The 24,985-nt window shown below is 45.1% G+C and overlaps 1 protein-coding gene across 3 annotated transcripts in view; it reads right to left on the minus strand.

The window, feature by feature from the left end:
* MAPKAP1 (MAPK associated protein 1) overlaps positions 1-24,770 on the minus strand; it is a 128,811-nt gene extending 104,041 nt beyond the window's left edge. For 2 of the 3 annotated variants that reach the window (XM_032959055.2, XM_032959054.2), the window contains exons 1-4: positions 24,627-24,769; positions 22,761-23,784; positions 17,116-17,205; positions 13,016-13,176 (exon numbers count right to left, since the gene is read on the minus strand). In XM_032959055.2, coding sequence (XP_032814946.1) covers positions 13,016-13,176; positions 17,116-17,205; positions 22,761-23,124 — 615 coding nt within the window. In that variant the 5' untranslated portion in view covers positions 23,125-23,784; positions 24,627-24,769. Of the gene's footprint in view, positions 1-13,015; positions 13,177-17,115; positions 17,206-22,760; positions 23,785-24,626 lie in introns of all 3 variants that reach the window. The other variant, XM_032959056.2, reaches the window with a different exon arrangement.
* Between the last annotated feature and the right edge of the window lie 215 nt (positions 24,771-24,985).

Here is a 24,985-nt window from a genome sequence, read left to right on the forward strand (position 1 = left end):
AATAGTGAAGATGCTTATTTCTTTTGGGGACGGTAACCGACTCAAGTGGAGTGGCACCGCGGTTGTAGCGCTCGACTCACAGCTGGGTCGACTCAGCCCATCATCCCACTGGAACAAAGAACACTGGTTTCCCAAAGTCAGGGATCACATCCTAAGAAAAAAAAATGTGGTCCCTGCCGTGACAATGTGGAATATTCAAGCACGGGCTCAGCACCAGATATTGAAAATGGCACCACCCCATTTGTCCTTGAGCAGCATGGTGCTCCAACTGTTAGCTTGAATCTTTGACTGCTTCGGTTAAGATTGGTTGGGAGGTTGTCATACCTCTGCACATAAGGGGGGGGGGAATGTGTTCTCTATTTTTAGATAAATAAATAAAATCTGACAATCGAGCCAAAAGTTGCTGTTTCACAGGAAGTAGTCACTTTCTAGGCACCACTTTCATGTTCCCCCCCCCCCCCCCGACAGTGCCGTCACCGACATCATTTTCACGATATGTCACTTCTGCTCAAGTTAATTAAATCTACAAATATTGACATTAAAATTACATTTTCGGACAGGACTTTGTTAAAAAATAATAATTTAATTATTCACATTCAAAATTATCACACAGATTTCATTTCCTACCTAAACAAGGAAAGTTACTCAAAGATACGACAATAAAACATTGAATCGAAAGTAGGCTCTAAGGATGCAAGATCTGAAAACAAGATGCCATTTGAAACTCATTCCTATTCTAATATTTCGTCACGGCATCTCATGTTAATCAGCCCTTGTAAATAATTCCAGAGTGCAGACCATTGTGTTCCAGTGGGAAAAGGAGGCCAAGGACCGTTTGTCACGGCTGGGAATCAAACTCGCAATGCCAAACGCATGGCGCAGTACGCCAGCCGGTGCACCACCACTCCACTCAAGTATTTCTATTCGCAATTCATTGTTTTGTGCATCATTGCCAACTGGGCTCACAGACCACAAAGCTCCCCTAACACCTGGCATAATCTTTGGTTAGAACCAAGGATTGTAATCATGAATCTTATTTTTTTTACCCTTCCAATGTTATTACATGGGTGATGGCCTCCCTAAGTCACCCAGCCGCCTAGGCTTAATATATGGGATAACCAATCTAAATTATGCACGTACACAGAGATGAATGGATTATTTAACGCAGGAAAGAATCAACAATTCGCTGGATGGATTAATGGTCATGCAGATTAACAGTTTAACGGTTACACGAATGCTTTGATGAATGAACGTCGGAATTAACAGGTGAAGGAATAAACGTTTGGACAAATTACTCTAACAGAAAATAAATAAATGATTGCACGGATGGATGCGCAGGAAGGAACAATGAATGGCTTCGGGAAGAAGAAAAAAAAGAATCCGGACTGAGAAACCACACACACACACACTAATGTAATATTCTCTCGCTGGAAGCTTTGTGTCCGTAACGTTTACAAACGGGAATTCTAAAACGACTGCTGGGTGTGGCGACGCACACCCGCAATCCAGAGCTTTGCTGCTCGCGGAGTTCTCAAACCACGCAGAGGACATCGTGCGATCCCAAGACTCCAGATGCTGGGGGGGGGGGGGTGGCAGTGCAGGATATGGATTCTTGAAGCCATGCATTCAGTTTTGAGCATTATCTCAGGTATTCTGCTTTACTGCTGCCACATGCCTAACACTTGCCAGTGGAAATTGGCCAAACGTTCCAGCGCAGGATGCTCCTGAACACGAGTCTTGAGAGGCTTTGAGAACATCGGCTCGCGAGGTTGCGAGGAGATTACAGTGGAGTAGGAGGATTCTCGGCATGTCTGTACAAATGAGTATTGCCAAAAGCATGAATATTATCATTATACTCATAATGGTACAGAATGGGTGTTAGCGTGGGGGGGGGGGGGGGGGGGGGTTTCCCCTCCTCCCCCCAAACACCACGTGCAAAGAATGCGTGTTAAAAAAAATAAGAGCCATGCACATGAAGGTGCTCTAAAACGGAGTCTGAGAGTCAAGGCTTTCCTCGATAAATAACGGGACATTGTTACAGTGTCTCCAAGCAGGGATCTAAAAGAGAATAAAGTAACGCGAGCGGTTTCGTTCGTGAGGTTCAATTAGCAGCCAGCTCTGGCAGGCCTTCACTACTCATTTACATTACAACCTCATTACAGTGGCTATCCAATCCGGAATCCATCAAAGTATGGAAAATAAGCCAAGACCTCCGCGTCATTAGTCAACGGCCGTCAACACAAAATGCTTTAATACGTTGATTTTTGACACTGTGTCGTTAGTTCCAGTGCGGTGCCTTATTTGCATTTAAATATGCTGCTGAAGCATTCATTTTTTCTCTTTTTCGGCAATATGCTAAGAAACCAAAACAAATTAACCACGCGCCCAGTCCACATCTATCCACTGTTTTTTTCCCCACGCACAACAAAGCACGAGTTGGACAACTCTCTCGGTTTGTCGCACAAATGTTTACTTTTGGAATAAAATATAAGTCTTCAGTATAATTGCGTTAACAAAAAAATCCGAAAAAAGTTAAGTGCCATAGCAGGTCTGCATGTACGAATTCACAACCCATTTAAACAAAAACGACAACCGCCATTCACAACGGCGCTTGTGCCAGGCTAGTTGTGCACCTTGAAAGCCACGTGAAGCGAGGAAGACTCGCTCAGGTCACGGGACAGACCCAGGTGGCATGAATTGACCGAGAAGACTGGCAGATGAGGCAGCACCCGTCCGTGCTCTCCGCCTGCACCAACTTGCCACGTTCAGCTGCCCGTTGTTGCGAGCGTCGTTCCGTTTTTTAAAACGGGCACGCACACACCTGAAGCCACCAACAACTGCAAGTTGTAGAACCGCACGTCAGACCTAGGAGGACATTGCAAGTTTCTCGGCAAAAACACCTTCAAGGGTCACTCTTAAACAACCACCTGGTTATGCAGTCTTTGGCCGTGAAGTTTATGAACAGTTAATAATGGCAGGTTTTCAAAGAACCCATCAGAGACCGGATTTAATTAAATTGAGTGCTAAACCAATTTTATTTCCTCCGTGCAATAATTGGCAACGGGCCGAAAACCATCAAACTCCGCGCACTAGAGAAGCGGTTGTACTTTGTATAAAACTCCAATTTTAATCTATAACCTACCTCGTGGATGCCAAGACACCGAGCTTGAATTTTGCATGCAAATATAAATGCCACCAAATGAGGTACTACGGCCATATGAATATCCGCCCGTGTAGCAGCGTGGACCAGAAGCACATAATTCGCAATTGTGAATGTGGGCACTCAAATCCCCGATCGGAGGTAAACTCTCAGCGATTCGTCTCTCTGGGGATGAAGAAATAAGGAACCACCTTGTGGAGCACCAACTACAATGACTTGTAGGGAAGGACTCGGGATTTGTAACCATAGGCTCTAGGTTATTAACAGGAGTACCTCCCCATGCCCAATTATGCAAGAAAATGCAGGCGCTTTTTAAGATTAACAGGTACTAATTAGATATAACCGGACATTATGTATTTTTTTATAAACTTGAGTGAAAGTGCAAGTTACAATACCATAAACTCTCATCAAAAACATTTTTTTATTTACCCGGTAAGGCGCACCAAGCTATATAGCTTTTTTTCAGAAGCAACCTGGCCACAATGATCGATCAAAGTGGTTTAATCACGTGGAAATTTATAGCATCCAAAAAAATGTGGAGGGAATAACCGGAGGCACCGGAGAAAAATCCACGCAGCCACAGGGAGACACGCAAACTCCAAATATACAGGTGTTAGGGTCAGGATCGAAACCACAACCTCCTGTATACCAGGCGAGGTAGTAAACACCACCACCTTGGCACCCCTCAACAATTATCAATCGTGATCAAAGAAATCCAAGACAAATATTGTACGCTTTAGATTATATAAAATCACTGCAGCATAACATTGGAATAAGTCCTTTGTGTAAACAGATTTCCCAAATAGTTCCACTTTGCTACCCATCTAAAAATAAAAACAAAACTTCCCATCTCTTCCCTTCCGATGCACATAACCCACAGTGCAAATAACCACCCCCGTACTTTCTCAGTGAGGAGCGCCCGGCCAGCGAGAGTGGGCAAGCGAGGCGGAGCACACGGGCTACAACGCTGAACAATCGCACGCCGCCGCCAGCCACCGCTACAGTTGTCCCTCCTCCTCCGCCAGGGGGGAGGAGGAGGGACAACTAACTCAATTTGCGACGGCTGGGACGAATCACGTGTCGCTTAGATGCGGCACAGTCCGACGGGCTGGTTTCACTTTCAGACCACTCTCGCGACGACGGACTACCATGAAGCATGGCCGGATGTTATAACGGTCATATTGTATGCAACTAGGTAGTTATCCTTTATTTTCCTCCCAGGCGAGAGCCAACTGAGGGCTCTTGTTCAAGGAAGACGTGGGTTACATATGTATGATTGCACAACTTCTTTTGCACCATATGCAGCCAACCGTTATGAAGGCAAACGGCATAAACAAGGTAGCCAGGTAGCATGGCTTCGGATAATTCTCCCACTACTCAGCGGATGGAATTTCTTTCGTTTGGCTCAATCAGCGTGAACGCGGTCGGCTTTCACGCAAAATGTTACATCTTAAAAACACATGGCTTGGTTTGACCTGCGCAACTTTGGGCAACAAATCAGCCGATTCCCGGCAACGACCAACATCAGGAGGCGAGAGGCACCGCGCCGACTCCAACATCAACGCAGCATTGACCGTCATGAAGTATGGTCAAGCGATCCCCCATGCCCAAAATTGTGAATCCAGCAGCAGATTCACAAAGAGGCTCTACATCTTCTTTGGGTCTTTCGGTAAAGTCACGTAGACCCAACGAATATGAATTCCTGCAGTCACGAAAGCTTTAAGTCAAGATGTAAGCTCCACATCAGTACAGTAAAGACAACAATCAAAATTCCAACAGCTGGGCAAGCACGGACACACCACATCAACAGTGGATACACATTTAAATATGCAGGTGCAAGCCAAAATTTATATTTATTGCTCAAATGCCAGGGCACATTTAACGATTAGCCAGCAAGAGCTCCATATTTGAGTTAAAGGCCACTATACAATTTGTCCCGATTAAAATGTGCATGTTTATGTAGACATATCTTTGAAATAGTTTTTTTTGGAGTAATGTTGTAGCTCTCATCGGATACAAAATTACACGGGTGGGGGCTGGTGGCTTCAGAGGAGAAAGGGGAGACGGGGATATGAAGAAACACACATTGACTAGTTTACAACCAGACACTATAAGAATTCTACAGCAGGAGAACAATAAAATGCAATCTGAAAACGTGCGTAAGCTACCATAAAGAACCCCGTTGGGATTAAAGGAAATACGTAAAAGATTGAGACAAAGCAACTAAATATAAAGACTAAAAATTAAGGGTCAAATTTGGGGTACAAGTGATGCAATACTGCCAATAGTTTTGCAGAATGTTGTTCATAAAGTATGTTTGCGGCAAAGTGCATGTTAAAAACACCTCAAGTATCTCATTCTTGAAAACACAAAAAATACATATGAGTGCCATCTACTGCTTTCTAACATATTACATTTTTACTATTTTTATTTTACCAGGTAAGGCCAACAGAGCGATATAGCTCTTCTTCTGAAAAGACCTGGGCACTAATGATAGCTCAACGAAGTGGCTTATGATGTTGACATTTATAGCAGCCAAATTACTTGAAAACGCATGTTGATTATAAACGTGGGAAGAACTGGAATACTCATAAAAATTCACACGACCACCAGGGAGACAATTCAAATTACAAACACAGGGTCAAGGTGAATCCCACTACCTGCGTACCAGCCGATAGAGAACATCTCACAACCATGGCACTAACATGTGTGTAGAGGAGAGAAATACGCAGTGTGCACAGTTAAGCGGGTGCAACCGAGGGCAAACAGGTGTGCGCGTTGCACCATGAGGTTTGCACCGACAAAAATTAAGGGGAGAAGCGGGTGCAGTCGAGGTCGAACATGTGGGTAGGCTGTGATCGGAGGTTGGCGTCTAAGAGACGGGAGATGGGGGGGTGATAAGGGATTAATGGGGCAATAGGCGCAAAGCTGACGGGAGCTTAAGTGGAAGCTTCGTGAGGACTCACAATGCGCAGGGGGATACAAGCGGGAGTGTGTGTGAGCGAAGGGAGTTGTTGCCGGGAAACCAAGAGTGAAGACATCGACGCTGCAGCCGTCAACGGGACCTCAACCCTCACGCCGTCGCTGGCCGTTGGCTGAACCCCCCACCCGGAGGGCAGCGGTGGAGATGCAGAGTTGCAGAGTGCGAAGATGCTGTGTGCAGAGTCGCTGAGTGCAGGATACGTGAAGTGCAAAATAGATAAGAGCGGGGAGAAGTCAAGTTTATGTGACCGTATAGATAGTTATACGAGTGCTTATAACTGACGCAAGAACAGGTGAAATAAAGTGTTAGCAGGTAACTTGTTACAACGTGTCGGTGCGAATTATTTTTGAAGAGTGTCGCACGCAATATTGTATTAAAAAGACTTCACACATCCTTACAACAGAAAGTACGTATATGTCGTCACGTGCTTTTGGCACATTAACGGTAGGACCTTTCGGGCAACGCAAATTCTTCATCGACGAGGAAATTTTGGAAACCTGAGTTTTCTTTGAATGAAGGCACATTTCATATCAAATCGCGTGGAAGTGGAGCAGAAGGGTAGTGGTTAGCGCACTACACCAGTAACTCTGCAATCGAAGTTCTGCTTATACACCGTGTATATATCATTTGGTTAAGTTTTGTTTAATAACATTGCAGAAGCTGTGCATCACTTAAGCAATATTTGCTTCATTGTTATCATGTTGTCTTCATTACCACCATACATTTGTTTAAACTTATATTGGATTGATTTAATCATTTGCATAAAATTATATTTCACTATATCAGCCCGGTAGTTCACACACTCGACCCAAATTGTACAAAAAGCACACCGCAAAACTGTCCTCCGATTAAGTGACGATCAGCGTAGCTCCGCTCGTGCTACCGATGTGAGCAACATCTGCACTGGAGAGACTACAGATGAAGTGTTTATTTCAAGAAGCCCACCAGGTATTCCCCCCCCCCCCGTCACAGCCAGAAATACCACCAACACACCGGCTTAGAAGACCGCTTCCTTCACCACAGTTGAGATGCCACAACCTTTGAATTCTAAATGAATGCAAATCCTTATCCTTGAATGCCATTCATATAGAAAAAAAAACTCGCGTCTCGGCATATATTTCAAGAGGGCGCTGCAATGGAATGTTTGAAAACATTTTATTTAATACGTTTCCCCCCCCCCCCCCTCACATGGGAGGAAACTGGAGTAACCAGGAGAAAATCCACGCACAGGGATAACCCAGCCACCAAAAGGGTCTGCACGAAGGGTTTCCACGAACACACCTTCACGACCGTTACGGGGCCACCCCGCAGCCCTGCGGGTTTTGGAGTTGCACGCATCTGTACAATCCGTCAAACCCAGTCTCCAGAAGCACCGGTTTAGAGGCATGCACTTGCAACCACGCAGGGTAATTGCATTACGTTCGGTTTTACTTTATGCATTTTTTAATAACCGCATGACAGAGGCATGCGGCGGAATACCTCGCTCGGGAGGTCAAAACCAGCAGAGGCAGTGGGGGGGCTCCTCCGTAATCCCATTCATTACGAGTGCATTTATTAGAAATAACTGTCTGCGTTACAAATGACCCTGCGAGGCAATACTCCGTCATTTCGAGGGGGGCTCTGCCAGCTCGGGAGCGTCACGGCCAGACCCTGTAATCCACTTGCAGTCGTGTTGTTTTCTCCCGGTGCACGGGAGGCCCCCTCCCCTCCCTGCCACAGACACGCCAAATACGAGCTACCCAGGGTAGGCAAGCAAAAAAATTATAATTTTTTTACTCAAAATAAACATATCCTGGGGGTCAACGCATTACAAACTGCAGGATGTGGCGGGTAATTTGATCCGTGACAAATTATTGTCGGGATTACAAATGGCCCACGCATGTAGGAGGGGAGGGGTTGGGAAAGGCGAGGGGTTATTGTGCTGGTTCACCAACAACTTTCTCCACCCACAATCTTGAGAGCACGGTGATCCCCCCCCCTCCACCCTCGTAAGAGACGCCATCCGCGCAGGGCAGTCCATGCTCGACCACGATTAGCAATAAAAATAAAACGCCACGGCATTGGAATTTCAGGGGGTATGGTATGTAATGGTAAAAAACGTTTTTGCTTTCATAAAAACGATTCCTCTGCAGTGTCAGAATGGTATCTGTTCAGGTGGTACCATTGCAGAGCAAGTCGTCAAAGGACACTATCCCAAAAAATTAATCAATCGAACTGAAAACGGGTTTCATTTTTAAAAGAATATTTAAATTCCTTTGCAAGTTTGCTCTACTTGAGTGTCCATATGCTGCTCGAAATTCCTATAGCAAATCACACATCGCGTGCATGCCGTTTCTCTTTAGTCTCCAGACAAAGTTACATTTAGATGCTCTATAAATCCAAATTGTATCAATGGATTGATCAACCAATTATCATCCTGCAGTCAATAAACGAAGTACTACTGTGGCAAGCCTACAGCACTAACACCCCACCCTCACCCCAGGTCAATGTGGAATTTACCACAAGCTACCGAGTAACTTGCGTAAACGGAGCACCGGTCGAGCAGTTCATGATTTTAAAATGTAGATTACGGTAGTCGCAAATTTGACTCGCCGGAGAATTGGAGCTCGGTGGATGTGAGAGAAGTACGGATATGCAAACATTAATTTTAAAAATGTCAAGTTACACCGTGCATAAAAGAGGCTGGACAAAATGAAAGTGCAAGCCACCTGAAAACGCGGCGAAATGCTGCACGCTGCTGCTCTTGATTCACAGCGCGAACGTACACGAGATTAAGAACACACACACAGCCGTTCTTTAAAAGGTCAGATTTGTGAAGGTCTATAGAAATCTCGTTACAGCGCACCAAGTGTTGGCTGGTTAAGATCCGCGACGGTAGCCATTTGACATCCTACTGCAAAACTCCAATTGTCATTTTAGTGCATGGAATTATGACGTTCTTGCATTTTCTACACGCATTGTTACAAAGTCGTTGTAACAATGCTGCCAGTTGGAAAATTACCGATAGATACCAATTGGGGAAAAAACCACAAAGCAACTTTATGCCGAAAATCCCGTGTTTTTTTTTAAGATCCCTCCTAGTTCCGGCACTCAGAATACAAAGCAGCAAATTATGAATTAAAAACGTTAACCTTTCCACCTGTAATCCCCTCCTACCTGAAATAAATTTTAACGATGGCCATGCGGCGTGCACCTCCGTTGCTCGCAGATAATTTGTAATGTACCCTAATGAAATAAGACCCCTCGGGGACAAAGAGGGCGAAAATTATTACGGTCAAACCACATCTTTTAATATGCAACCTTGCCTCATCGAGAAAACAATTATAATATATAAATAGAAGCAATTAAAAAAACGACATCTTAGGTTTACTCGCAATTGTAGTCCAATTGTGCTCCTCGTAGTGTCATAAGAGATGGCATTTACATTTGAAACGCGCACCAAGGCAGTGCAACGCCCTAGATAAAAAGAACGGCCCTCATGGGAGCCGTATCAGAACTAGTTATTGATAAGCCGCTCGTCCACAGTACAAGTGTACCTTTTGTATGCCTGGCAAGGCGTGTCATATGAAGTCCTTATTTATTTTCAAATGGCATGTGATATTAAATGAACATCATAAATCAAAATAAGGCGGGGGCGACCAGGCTGAGAGTATCCCATTCACCACAGTTGAGAACAGTCTACAATCGCTGGTGGTTGCCGAGACTTAAATCCAGGATCTCACCATTGCCAGCGCAAGTGTGTTGACATTTGTTATTGGCCTCATGATTAGCGCTCTTCCCACCCCCTCCCCCCTGCTCCCCAGAGATTCATTTGAAGCATTGCAATTCTATAAAATTTAATGTCGCGACTGTAGCAGCATGTAGTGCAGGGCTCACGTGAACAAATTCGTCATCTTCCTAAAGCATGATCTTGTCCACTGCTGGATGGTCAGATAATCGTCACTGGTGTTGGCTGCGAGTGGGAATCCAACTCAGGTCGCCGGGTTCATAGCGCAGCATGCCAACTACCACTCCCTACTAACAGACCAAGACAGATACCCCATATAGCCTTAGACTGTTGGGGAAAGTGATGTTAAGAGAGCACTTATGAAGGGGGTGGGTGGCGAGAACCACACCTGTCCCAAAACATCTTCAAATATTTAACAAAAATTACGCACAAATTTGTATACATTACATAACCCATTGAATTTTTTTTACGGACATTTGTTTTTAATGCGTGTACCGAGAGCTTAAGAATCAATATTGAATGGATGCATCGTTACACCCCATATCAAAGTCCCACCCCCACCCCCAACAAAGCCACCCAGCAACATCAAAACCCTGAAATGTGAACCGCACCACGGTTGTTGATACAAATTTACACGCGGCAAGGCACTGCCCAACAAAAGCACTCATTTCAAGTCAAAACGGTACCTACTTCTCTCCACCATGGATGACCAACACCATAATTTAAGCACGCACATGGATACTTGCTTTTATCCAGTAAGCCCGTGCTATGCTCAGACCACTCGAATCCCAAATTAAAAATGGTTGAAGTCCAGAAGGCGGGTTCGGGCCCGGCTCCATCATCCCTCCAGAAATGATTAAAAGCACGTCGTTCCGCTTTTGGAAGAAGTCCGATCTTCCAATACAGATTGGCCCCCACGCAATTTTCACTGCTGGCTCAAAGCCACCAGCACAGCCCGACAGACACCCCGATGCTCATTTAAGCACGTACACCAACTCAAACTCCAAAAGGCACTTCACCCTAAAACGTAGACTTGGAAAGTCAAAATGGCCATTTAAAATGCAATAGCCTAGCGGTGCAGGGCGCTTCGATGCTGTCCATTTAGAATGACATCAGTCCTCATTGCCCATGTGCTCTGAGCATTCAAAATGCTAAGCGTCAATGTAAGGCCATCGGCTAACTCGCGTGCAGAAGCAGTTGTGAACGCCACTCCAGGCTTCCACCCATGGAAGGAAACGACTTGAAAAAGGCTACCGCCGTCATCAGGTAAGTGGGAATATTAAAAAATTTGAAACACACCGGGCCAAGGCACCGCACGGCATTCATTTTGTTCGGGGTTGTTCCAAATCGGACAATTATTCTAAAAAGGTGCCGATTTAAACACACGACCTGATAGTGGTTTGCCGCCACCCCTCCGCCCCCACCCGTAGCAAACAAGATGGGTTCCAGCTGTCACTCACTGCCAGGAGACAGCATGAGATGGTGTTCATCTTCACTGGCAACCGAGCAAAAAAGGCGGGGTTCCACGTTACCGAGCGCGAATTGCCGTGACCGAAATCAAACGATTTCGGCAGATCTTAGAAGCAAAGCAGGGTTGGAACCTGGAAGGAGGCAGGCGTTTGCATAGGACAGGGCAATGCACAAAACAAACGATGCAGACTGCAGTGCAGCAAAATCCATCGTTGCCACAGCAACGCTACCTACCTTCAGTTGCCCACGCCAGTCAGAGTGGTTCGGTAGGGTCAAAGAACGCGACTGGCACAATGGTGGGGGTGGGGGGGGGGGGGAGGCTCTCTCACTCGGGCAGTGGTTTGATGAAAATGGGCTGTATATTACACAGACAAGAAAATAATCGCCGCACAAGACCAAGCACCGGCGACATCCCACGAAGCGGCAGTTGTCTTATCGTCTCGAGGTTGGTCGTCCCCAGTTGACCCCAAACTGGATTTGAAAACAATATTCAGATTGAGTCAAGCACAGAAAGGGGAACAGGTCAGAGTTGTTGTTTTTTTTTTAATAACGACCGGCATGGACAATAAATCCGATCGCTATTTCAGCTCTCAACAGCATATTACCTTTGGAGACTTCTGTACTGGTTATATTGTAAAAAGCCACTTTATTTGATAAAAGTTCACAAACTAACCCCCCCCCCCTCACCTCCCATCAACAAAAAACCCATCACAGGCGAAAAACACTTTCAAGTCGTCAGGGTACAAAAGTTCAAGTGTTGGTTACAGCTGCACTGGAATCCACTGCACATTTGCTCTCCACGTAGAATTCAGCATGGGAGAGCGGAGGCACTTGTAAAAAAAAAAAAATCGTAAAACAGCATCGGCAGCAGAGTATGCCGCAAGGACTGTGACATCGCTCAACTCTTCATCACTAACCGTCCCTCCCTCTCTTGGAGAAAGGAGATGCCCCCCCCCCCACGACTGTTAAACATTACAAAGACGCACAGCTGGCGATTGTTGCCGAACGTCGCAATTCACCATGCAAACATATTGAGGAAGAAGATAACTGTAAATAAAAATAGTGTGCTTACATAAGGAGCGTTGGACAGGGAGGTAGTAATATTTTAACACTGGGGCGGTATTTAAAAACGAATGTCCGGACCAGGGTGGGGGGAAAAAAACGAGCCAAGGGCAATAAACAAATGTGACGGTAGAAAACGCATTGCACTTAAAACTGAAAGGGTTGCGAGATTGACTTTGTTTTTGCTAATATCACGGGGTGCAGAGACGATGCAATAAGGCCACGGAAACCCTTATAAACCTGGCAGACGTTTAAACAAAGTCAAGTTTTCCACGTGACAAATTGATGCGTTAAGGTTTTTTTTAGCCCTGCTCACATTTCTATAACACTGGTCGTATTTACCACAAAAACGTCACTGTACTATAAAAGACAATAAATTGTCAAAATATGCGATTGCCCTCAGCTTAAAAATGGTGGCATAAAAATCCCGTAATAAGAAACCAAAGTCCAAGCATGACATTCTTTGCAACTTCAAGTAGGTCACCCCCTTTTAAACGTCAAAAGGAAACTCCCAAGTGCCATCGTCAGGTTCGTATTTACACCCGGAGGAGACACTGGGGGGCTCGAAGAGGGGATCAGAGGAGGGCCCCAGGTCGTCGGCACGAGGGCTCACCTTTCCGTCAAATTTTGAGAACTCGTTGAAGGGGTTGTTGAGCTGCTGGGGACACTTCTCCAGACGCATGGACAGGAGTGAGGTGGCCGCGCCGGCGGCTGCCGCCTCCGCGCGCTTTGTCCGGAAATCTTTCTTGTCAAAGAGCAGTGCCTGCTCCTCCGCTGCAAGAGAGCACAAAAACAAAAGATCCCCCCCCAGCATAGCCTTAGACCAGTGGTTCTTAACCTGGGTTCGATCGAACCCCAGGGGTTCGGTGAGTCAATCTCAGGGGTTCGGCAGAGCCCCCGCCACGGAGGTCCGGACACACTTGAATTATTGTGTAAATTTGTGATGACACACACGGCCCGCTTGGCCATCACTGGCTGCAGATGATCATGCTACACTGCTTGGCCAATCAGCGCTGCGGGGAATTTAGTGCGTACTCAGTAGTCAACGTGTGACTGTTGTTGTCGTACGTCGTGTGATTTCTTTAATATTTTATCCATACTAACTATGTCGGGCAAAAGAAGAAAGTGGTCGGACGAATATGTACAACATGGATTCTCATGTATCACGGAACGTGATGGGAGTGAGCGTCCTATCTGCATGATTTGCAACGCCAAGTTGAGCAACTCTAGTCTTGCACCGGCAAAACTAAAGGAACACTTCTTGAAGCTGCATGGAGACGGGGAATACAAGAACACAACACTTGCTGAATTCAGGGTGAAGAGAGCCAGATTCGATGAAAGGGCCACTCTGCCTGCTCTTGGATTTGTACCTGTTAACAAACCGATCCTGACAGCATCGTACGAAGTTGCTTACCTGATCGCAAAGCAGGGCAAGCCACACACCATTGGTGAAACACTTGTGAAACCAGCTGCATTAAAGATGGCGAATCTGATACTCGGAACAGCGGCCGAAGGTAAACTATCCCAAATTTCCCTTTCAAATGACACCGTCAGTGACAGAATAGAAGACATGAGTAAAGACATCTTGGCTCAAGTAGTCGCGGATCTGATTTCAAGCCCGGCAAAATTCAGCCTTCAACTCGACGAAACCACAGACGTTTCTGATCTAAGCCAGCTTGCTGTTTTTGTACGCTATGTCAAAGACGACATGATAAAAGAAGAGTTTTTATTTTGTAAGCCTCTTACAACAACAACGAAGGCAGCCGATGTGAAGAAGCTTGTGGATGACTTCTTCAGAGACAACAATCTTTCATGGGATATGGTTTCTGCAGTTTGTACGGACGGAGCTCCAGTCATGCTGGGAAGAAAGTCTGGTTTTGGTGCGCTAGTAAAGGCCGATGCACCACACATCATTGTGACGCATTGTATTCTGCACAGGCATGCGTTGGCAACAAAAACCTTACCTCCAAAAATGGCAGAAGTATTAAAAACTGTGGTGGAATGTGTGAACTATGTGCGAAAAAGTGCTCTGAGGCACCGCATCTTCAGTGAGCTGTGTAAAGAAATGGGCTCTGAATTTGAGGTACTTCTGCTCCAGTCTAATATTCGGTGGTTATCCCGGGGACAGGTGCTGAATCGTGTTTTTGCCATGCGTGTGGAATTAGCCCTGTTTTTGCAAGAGCACCAACACTGCCATGCAGATTGCTTCAAAAATCCTGAGTTCATTCTCATTTTAGCGTACATGGCTGATATATTCGCAGCTCTCAATCATCTCAATCAGCAGATGCAGGGTGGTGGAGTCAATATCATGGAAGCGGAAGAACACCTGAAGGCTTTTCAAAAAACGCTACCGTTATGGAAACGACGAACAGAGAACAATAACTTCGCAAACTTCCCGCTTCTGGACGACTGTGCAAGTAAGATCGAAGATGCGTCTGGAATCGGAGATATTTCTGTATCCACGGAACTGAAGCAAACAATTGCCACGCACTTAAGATGAGCTTGCAAAGTCTCTCGACGGATATTTCCCTACAAGAGAGTCATATCCAGCATGGGTGAGACAGCCGTTCACGTTTGCTGTTGAAACAGCAGATGTCAATGATGAATTCCTCGACGAAATCATTGAAATTCAGCAGAGCCAGGTTCAACAGCAACTCTTCAGAACAACAACGCTCTCAACGTTTTGGTGTCGACAAATGAACAAGTATCCAGTTATTACTAAGAAAGCCCTGGATTTTTTTATACCATTTGTTACAACATATCTTTGCGAGCAATCCTTTGAGGATGCTGGACATAAAAACGAAGAAAAGGAACAGACTTTGCTGTGAAAATGACATGCGAGTGGCACTTGCCAAGGTGAAGCCACGCATATCTGAACTGATCTCTCAAAGGCAACAGCAGAAGTCACATTGATTTCCAGGTATGTAATTTGTTGTGAGTTTATGCATTGTGTTGGTTTTATTCTTTGAACAAGGTAATGTTCATGCACGGCTCATTTTGTGTACCAGTAAAAAACATATCTATGTCTTGAATTTGAAAAAAATCACATTTTATTTTTCACTAAAGAGGGGTTCGGTGAATGCGCATATGAAACTGGTGGGGTTCGGTACCTCCAACAAGGTTAAGAACCACTGCCTTAGACTGTTGGAACAAGTGCTGTTAGCAAACACCTATAAAGGCCGGCATGGGCACACGAGGGGGTGGGTGGCCAGCACCACGCCCGGCCGCCTTTGTGTCCCTGGTGGGGACGTCTACACACCGCACCAGGTACTCATTGAGGCGGATTCGTCCTAGGAGGCCCAGGATCAGATAATCACTAGTGTTGGTCGTGAGTGGGAATCAAACTCTGGTTACTAGGTTCGTAGCACGCCAACCACTGCACTGGTGCTCCCCACACATGCACAAACAGGGCATGTGCACAAAGTAAAAAAAGTCCCCTGTATTTCCCTACAGACTACCAAACGGCTGTTCACAAGCACATTAATACTAGGAAGGCACACAAGGGGATGCGTTGCCAGCACCACGCCCAGATCAACTTTAGCTTCCCCATTTGCTAATGTTTACACTGCACACCAGGTACCCGAGTAAGGCCGAGATGGACACGGAAGGACAACCAGTTATAATATTATATCGTATGCCACAGATTGTTACGTGGCCGGGAACTGAACTTTGGCAGCCGTCTTCGTAGCAGTGACCTCTGCGCAACCGCATACCAAAACACATCCCCAGTTTAACCTTATTTGTTGGCCAAATGACCGTTATGTTATTGAGCACTTAAAATTGGCACGGCACGTGGGGTAGCCAAGCTTATTTCATTCGCACACACAAACTAGCTTCGCATTAGGGACCAAATAAACTTAGGAGAGCTCGAAAAGATTCAGGCAGCGTGTGGATGTGATGAACCAGGAAAGCCGTGTTTGTTGTATGCATGGTATACGTGTTTCACACTGTACGTAGCCTATCGTGCTAATTGGCGGTGCAAAAATGTTGCTGGATTGTGGTAGTGTACAAACTACAACACCGATACACATTTCAGCTCATTATATTCATTGGCTTGCTGTGCCAAACTCCACGCGTCTGAAAGCAATGTCAATCCTTTGTTGAGAATACATTTCCAAGTCCACATTTGCAGTCAAGATATTTCTCACAGTAGAGAATTATCAACGAATGGTCTTTAAAAAAAATGCCAATACATCACGTGTCACTGACCACGCTTACAAAAATGGACACACCATTTAATAATGAATTTTAATCTCCAGTTTGTTACCAAAGTCAAATTGTTGCAAAGAGTTAACAAGTATGGGGGCAGTACGCCGCTCCATTCTCTCCTTAGACCAAAAAAAAATTACTTGCCAGTGGTACCTTAATTGTTTTTTTATGCACAACAACTTTAAAAATGACACCTCTTTGAAATGATTACTTTGTGCTTTAATAACGATCGCAAAGCTTTTTCGACACGTCGTTTCTACACCTTGCATGCATTAAATACCCATTTGTTGCCCATCAATACCAGCAAGTCGCCAGCACCACGTGCTGAGAGCACCAATTGTTCACAAACACACGGTGGCAAAATAACTTTACGTACAATTGTGGAGGTTTTGACACAGAGCATTTACGCCTGCAAATACCTTGGGAAAAAGTTGTAAATTTCAGACCCGCGTTAATCCCGCAGCGCAAACGACAACAGCGTTTTGTGAATGTGTGCATACTTACAAGACTGCCGAGTGCCCCGATCCTTCCACGGGATGTTTTTGCACTTCACTTGGTTCTGGCGCTCTTTCCTTAACCGCTCAAGCCTCTGCGCTGTAGAGCACCACACAAGCAGCCATCGTTAAAAGCCGGGCCGCGCGGTGGTGAACGCGCGCGTAAATCCAGCTCTTTGGAAGGTTGAGGGGCATGGGTCCGTCAGATTTGTAAGATAACGTTTTCAGGAGAGGCCACGTGATGGCATTATGGAAAAATGGGTTAATGAACTCGTTTGTGAACCACTTCAGGAACCTCTTCAAAAATGCATGATTTTACCTGGCATATTCAGAACTGAACAAATAACCCCACACAGAAAACTGTTGAAAGTCACCTCAAAATCTTCGAGGATTAAAAATGGCAGTGACAAATGCTCACGAAACTCTGTTGTTCCCATCACAGATCATAACATGCATTTACCCTGGGAGAAATTCGATGAGCTATGAAGTTCTTTTTAAGATATCCAGTGGAGGTGGGTCAGAAAGTTAAACATCTACACAAAACTATAGGAGTACAAAGTATACGAAAGGTAAGTAAATCACTAGAAATACATACATCTCCATATATATAAAGCAAAAGTTGTCATTATGCACGTCTGTTCAAAATGTTTAGCGTACTTCCCGACATGCAACAAACTTGAAATTTGCCATGTGGGTATTTTCCAGACTGTACACCATGCAAAAATAAAAACACTTTTTTTTGGAGGGGGGGGGGGTAGCTCAATAATGCATATTTTTTTTGCACGGCAAGTGAGCTATGACGTCACATCTGTCATGTGACCCGTGCGCGGAAGCGTAACTGAGTGTGCCTGCTGATCACGGGTAAAGTGAAATGCCAATGTGTTGCAGGTCCAAGGCGTTCTTCGCGTAGCATTGTTTTATTATTTCAGTCGTTTACTGCCGTACGCACCCTGAAAGTTGTGTTTGTCTGCTGCAAGCGCATGTATGTATACCTATGGACGAGCGTGCGTTTGTGGGGAGCGGTAGTGTAGTGGTTAGTGCGCTGCGCTACGAACCCAGCGACCCGAGTTCAATTCCCGCTCACGGCCACCACCGATGACGATTATATGAACTGGTCATGGGCCTCCCCTAGGTCTACTCAGCCTCAAACGAGTAACTGGTGTGGTGTTTGAACATCGCCACTGGGGACACAAATGCGGCCGGGCGTCGTGAATCCAAGTCCCGGGCAAAGCCGGGTAGTCAAGCTAGTAAATACATAAAATAAAGTATACAAGCCCTTAAATAAATAATGCGCGTTAAAATTGCATAAGTACATCAATGCAAGCTTGGAAAAGCAGTAAAAAGGCAAAAAGTCCCAGTTGACCTATCAATAAAATGGGAATGGCTCAAAAGTTACAAAATTACATTGGCAAATGCAGTTGTATACAGAACTAATTTTTTTGAAGGAAGACGTAGGATGGTAAGAGGAACTAAGGCTGTTCCAAAACGTTGGAGTTGCATTAGGCCAAGGGGCTGTTGGCAAGCAGTTAACACTCGATTAAGTGTCAGACTGTCCGACTTGCGGATTTAGAGTTTTTGAAAGATATAACATTTACCTCCATGTCGATTGTATTATTAGCCGCTGCTTACTCACAGGGTCAGTGACCCTGTGAGCATGTGACCGTAAATAGTTCAGCAAGCAAACAGATGACTTTACAATACAGACATCGACACCCTCATTCTACATTAGGCAACAATAATTGTTGGAGCACAATATATTATAAAAAAAAGATTGGCACTCCGATGTATATTTGTGTTGTACCACGTGTCACTTCGTATGATGGTCTGACATTTCAGTCCATGGTGCTGGGAGCTTCTTTAGGAACTGACTTGAAAATTCAACATATGGCCAAGAGATTGGATTCCTCCATCTCTGGGTACTCGTGCTCTGCATGTGCACTGTGCCAACCACAAAGTGTACTCACGACATTTTAGATAAAATGACCAATTAAAATACTCAATGCATGCACCATATCAAATAAAAAACTGACAAATTTAGCTAATGATATTCCGATGGTCATGTTACTTTTCAGCTTATGGCATGTACAAAACACTAAAATGAAAGCCAATGCCAAAAAGGTATGATCGCAAAAAAAAATCGATTATTGAAATGAAGACCCTGGGAGGCCAGGGGTGGCAATAAATATTAAATCGCCACATGTATGCACAGATACAAATGCAGCAAAACCTACTTACATGTGCCATAGAGATTTGAAATAGCAGCCCGAAAACGTGTTTCCTGGAGGGCCAAAACAACTCGCTCATGCCTCGAGGATGTAAGGCAATGTGTTGTCATGGGTTGCCAGCAATACTCAAAGTTGTCACAAAGTGATTTCGCATACAATACTTACTGGTCTACTTTTTGGGTCGAGCTCAAGAGCCCATATTGTTAAAGAGGGTCCTTGCCTGCAAGATCAGCAGTCAAACACGGATTCAAGCAAGTTTGACTGCTGATGACAAACCTTATCAAAATTGGTCCGGGTGCGTCTTAAAACAATGCTGCTGAAATTATGCACTCCCAGAAGGCCACTCAGCCGATGGTTGTGTAAGAAATACTTTAAGATGGAGGGATCTACAAATGGGGACGTTGCTTGTTTATGTACTTGGAGGACCTGACAATGATAAATAAATAGCTGTTTTTTTTTTACATTCAGCTGTGACCAATGCAGTGTTAATAAAATACACAAATGAGATTAGAAAATTAACCCCTTAAGTATGAGGTGAATGTAAAAAAAAATCAATCCACGCCTGAGCACTGCCAAAGCTCAATGCAGATATATTTTGCCAGCCAACAAAAAAGGGACCCGACCACCCAAATGGCACAAGAAGAGAGCCAACGGTGAAGTCCCAAACAACGACCTTGGCGAAGACTCCAAGTAACAGCCTGGTTTCTCTGCCCTGACAACAGTGGGGAACCTTTCAACAGTGTCCCAAAAACACATGGAAGGTGGCTATTTCCTCCATCAATGACTCGTCCACCCGTGAATACCAAGGCGCAAACCACAAGGCATACCACCAATGACTGCCCAGTGCAACACACACTATGGTGGAACAAGCGCACACCCCACCTCAGCTACCCACGATGCCATTGAATGGCTTGCAAAATAACATAAAAACTACAGTTGTAACCTGTTGCTTTTTTCAAGCGTCATATGAAAGCAGAATAATGTAAATATGTAATTATGGCTTCAATGCCCATATATTGAACTTTTCTCACCATACGCAGCCAACAGTGCCAATCTTGTAACCCTCCCCTTTGGACCACAGGGAAACGCTGCTACGGCATTATTCTACCACAGGCTTAAAAAAAAAAAACACTTGTGGATCACATTTCAACATTGGGAAACTTTCACCGTAAACAAATCGGTTACTTTAAACTGCAGTTAAACTATCAATCTGTTTATTACAGGTGTTCATAACAATTACAGAAATAATTATTTTAGTGCATCATCCAAGGAGAGTATGAAAAACACATTGTCTGAACAAACAGGCTTTGGGCAGTGTCCATTGGTTGATGAAAAATTCCACATTCCCCAAATGGCAAGGACACATTTTATATAGGACAAACACTGTTTTGACTTTTCACGAATTAGTATTCATTTTTCCTGCCCCATAGAAATCATGGGCCGAGTTAACACCCGAAGGCTTGTATAAAATGTGATCAAGTTCTTTAGGTCAGTTGTAAAGGTAAATTCCCACCAGCGTTACCCATTTCTTTTGCTTCAACCAAGCATGAATTGCAGTGTTTCTGGATGATCTTGGTTTCAACATTTGAGGCCAATTAGAGGTCCAAAAGGTATTCTACAAATGCCCAAGAGATCAGATGGACCAACAGTCCTTACATCCGGATATTTGTACCACTCTCCAAGCAATCTTTCACTCTTACCAACATCAATTAAAATGCAAAATGAGGCAACCTATCAACAATGCTTACCATCTGTTCATTGCAAACAGTTATATTTTACACCCTCATTCTTGATTACTTAATTAACAATTGAAATGTATTTCCCCCCCACATTTACAAGTTTGCACCATTCATTAATTTATTTCAAAACCGTTTAAAACATTCAACATTTTTCCCAACCTCCTTATCCCTCCACATTGCGGTTGAAGCAGCAATCAACCAAACCAGCTGCTTGATCCAGATCCAAGACACAAAAAAACTTTACCTCTGCCACTGCTAGACCATTCCAACCACAGCCAGCGTTAATGGATTGTTAACCCCCCCCCCCTATCGGGGTACAGCCCTGCTAACAAAAACATTTCAGACACCACCACCCCCCCACCCTCAGGAATTTCAAGGCAAGATGAAAATGCAGGGTTTCGGTGGTAGGGTGGGTAGCAAAAAAGAACTGTCAGGCGAGGGGCAAGGGGGGGGGGTAGAAAGGGAGAGAAAAGGGGAACACACGGACGGTGCCATCCCTTGCCCCGTGGGGGTTAACAATGGTTAAAAATTAACACTTTATTTTATTTTTCTACCTACATGACTTTACCGCAAGACCCAGAGTATGGATTCCTGCAGTCACGAAAGTTTCCAAACAAAAATGGTTAAATGCTGAAACTCATCAGTAAATGTTTGCATATGTTGGAAAAACGAGGAATTCAGATACTCGATTATTTGTGGAGCCGTCATTAAAATTGCAGAAGCAGACCTTAATTAACAGCATTTTGTCACTAATTGGAGCTTTTATTGCTGTGATGTGCAAAAGTAACCTAATGCTGATAACACTTAACAGAACTAATGTCCCTGAAAAGTAAAACAATTACAAAAAAGGATACTATGTTTAAGCATTTTAGTTTAACAACTTCAACATTTATATTTGGCATTCAAATGGAGATCCAAAAACAAACCATTTTTCAAATTTTACAAAACTAAATGCAATAGCTATAGAATCCTGACGAATAAAAGCCGCACTTTATAAGATGACTTGTGTTACCATCAATACTAAACTGCATAACACATTTTAAATACCATCTACACTTGCAGAAACTTATTCTCATGCGGTTGCACCCGATTCAAGAGCCAAATGGCTCACAGGGATATACCAAATAAATTAACTATGAAAAATGAACTAAACTCATATTGGTTATAATATAAAGTACTCAGGAAATGTCCAGACTCAATGTTTAGAAGGGTCTGCTTAGAATTAACTCCAGCCGAATTTCATTTATAGAATTTCAACGACACTGCAGTGCTTGTATAAAAATCCAAGCGTGAGCCTTCCCCTTCACCAGTAATCTCCTGTTGATTATGCGGTTTCATCAACCACAGCAATTCACTGATGTAAGGATGACAACTGTTGCATTCACTTTATCAAAGATTGAGGTTGTGCACCATCAACACAATGGGACTTGGATGCTATTGCCGCTACTGCACCACCAGCACCATCAGCCACACCCACTTATCGGCGTTTGGCGAGCTGGTGTCTTTTATTCGACTCCGAATATTACAGCGAAGAATTGGCACCACAAGCAGTAGTGCATCAAGAACCACACCAGCATTGGACGATTGTATCCCCTCGCCACTACGACAATAAGTCACGCACAACAGACAATCTGCTGCTGCTGCTGCTCCCGCTGCTCACAGCAGCTCCACATCAGGCCGCATCATCTCACCGGTGTTCGAGCGTGGGCGGATGCCAAAATCCCACCCGGAGGTGATGTCCACCGACTGCGAGTGCTCCAGCACGGGAGCCTCGCACTCGCTGCGCCCGCCGGACGAGATGAGCGACGCGAAGGAGCACACCGAGACGGGCGACCCTGGCGACGCTGGTGATGCCGGCGAAAGGCGCCGGCTGTCGGGCCCAAACGGCGGGCAGCTGCGGCTCAAGCCGCCCGGGCCGTACTGGCCACTCGAGATGCAGCCACCCTCCACGTCGTGGTCGATGAGCACCATCTCGCACATGCCCGTGTCGTCGCTCGTTATGTGCGCCTGGCGGATGTGTGCCAGGAGGATCGCCGGGTTGTCCAGGAAGGCCATGTCTGATGCTCGCTTAAAGTCTTTTTGTCTCGTTTCACCACCCACCCCCCCTCCCCCCCCCCAAAAAACCAAACCCTTTGAGGTTCTAGATCTTTAAAAAAAAAAAACTTCAACTTTACTTTAACGGAGAAGCCCTCAATCTTGTCGAAATTGTGATATTCAGCAGCTTGTTAAAGGTCTGTTTTTCCAACGAGAAGTTTTACTTTTTGTCTAATGATCTCCTTTGCGGAGCCCGATGCCGAGTTGCCGATGCTCAATATTTTCTGTTTCAAACAAAGCAATTGTTGGCTTAATGCAAAGCGGATTCGTTATTGTTCGTTGCCCATTCGGCTTCGAGACCTGTGGTTCGCTTTGTAAAGACGGTGCGACGTTACCCAGTGCACTCGACCAACAAATTGCTGCAAGCAGCCGGCTGAAACCGGTGATAATCTTTAATTACGAATAAACATGGACTTATTTTCCCCAACCCAACATTCCCAGTTTACTCTGAGAATGTAAAAAAACCACCCCGCGGCTCTTTCAAGGATCAGATGTTGTCAAGTGGATAAAAGCTGTGCGTGTGTGCGGTTTTTTTTAAGTACAAATCACGCTAATAAATTGGCTTGGTTCTGCGTGAAAGATTATCTTGGGAGTTATTGAAGGTTCCTCGTCATTCAGCCACTGCAACCAACACAAACAGCACATGCAAAAGTAGAACTCATAGTTTTAAACATGGTAAAAAAGGGGTGGCCAGACAAACTCGCACATTTGTAACGAATACAAGTCAATGACATTTTCGTCAATGAAATAAGGTCACGTGCTTTAAGTTCTGCAACCGTAACGCGCAAAAAGTGGAACGTCGACTCAAAACAGTGCAGTAGTTTTAGACGGAGGAACTTTACCTACATCCGTTTCACTTTCGTTAGCCAAGTCATTTGGTGAATTACGAACTTCAGACAACTATTAATGTCTTGCTTAAGTAAATAAAACAGCAGTTATCGCTCACAAGTTGCTGTGTAGTGTACTTTGGTGAACGGCCGAGTACAAGAGAGAGTCTCCCAGCTCTAACGCGCAATGGGACGTCGCTCGGTTTAGCCGGAGTCCGAAGCAGCGTTGCCAATTCCACATTCTCACGGCGGGAGCCAGTCCGCCCCGACCGAAGCACAGCAAACAGAAGTACAGACGCCAACTGTTACACTCGCTTCCAGACATCAATCCCTGCAAACAAGGTGACGGTTTACCACTCGCCTCCATATGCACCACGAGTTTAAACTACAACAACTGGAACGTAAACGACAAACGAGGCGAGAATGAGCAAGAAAAGCGAGGTGCACGGACCCCGAGAGGCCTAAGCGCCACGGGCTGGCGGAGCTGCCGGGGACCTCGAAGGAAAGCCGGTACCGGATCTAGGCGAGAGGCGTCTCTCGCCGGGGTCCCGGGATACCCGCTCTCCCCGCTTTACCACGACAATTTAAAAGGGCTCGTAGAAGGGAGACGGTGTAGACAGACTGGCAGAGACTCACCTCCGCTGGGGGTTAATTCCTTGGTGGCTTTCCCGTCACCTCCGCCGCTGTTGAGTCCCACTGTAAACAAAGCAAGAAATAAAATAATAAATAACTGGTAAAAACGGGCCCCAAGTCTCGCGAGACGCTGTTCAAGTCTCGCGATATTTATACCCGCCACTGCAGGATAACTTTATGGGTATGCAACGCCTTTGAATGAACTTTACGCGACCGGCTGCACGTGCAGGTTGATTGGCAATCAGTCCTCGCAGCAATCGACAGTCAACGTGTTGCTGCTCGCACCTGTTTATACACCTGTTTACACCCCCCACCGGAGCCAGTGGTGGAAATTCCACATTCCTATGGCTTGGGGCGAGTCT

The sequence above is a fragment of the Petromyzon marinus genome, chromosome 22 (genome assembly GCF_048934315.1).
Source record: "Petromyzon marinus isolate PM22_M1 ecotype Great Lakes invasive population chromosome 22, UKy_Petmar_22M1.pri1.0, whole genome shotgun sequence".
Taxonomy (NCBI): domain Eukaryota; kingdom Metazoa; phylum Chordata; class Hyperoartia; order Petromyzontiformes; family Petromyzontidae; genus Petromyzon; species Petromyzon marinus.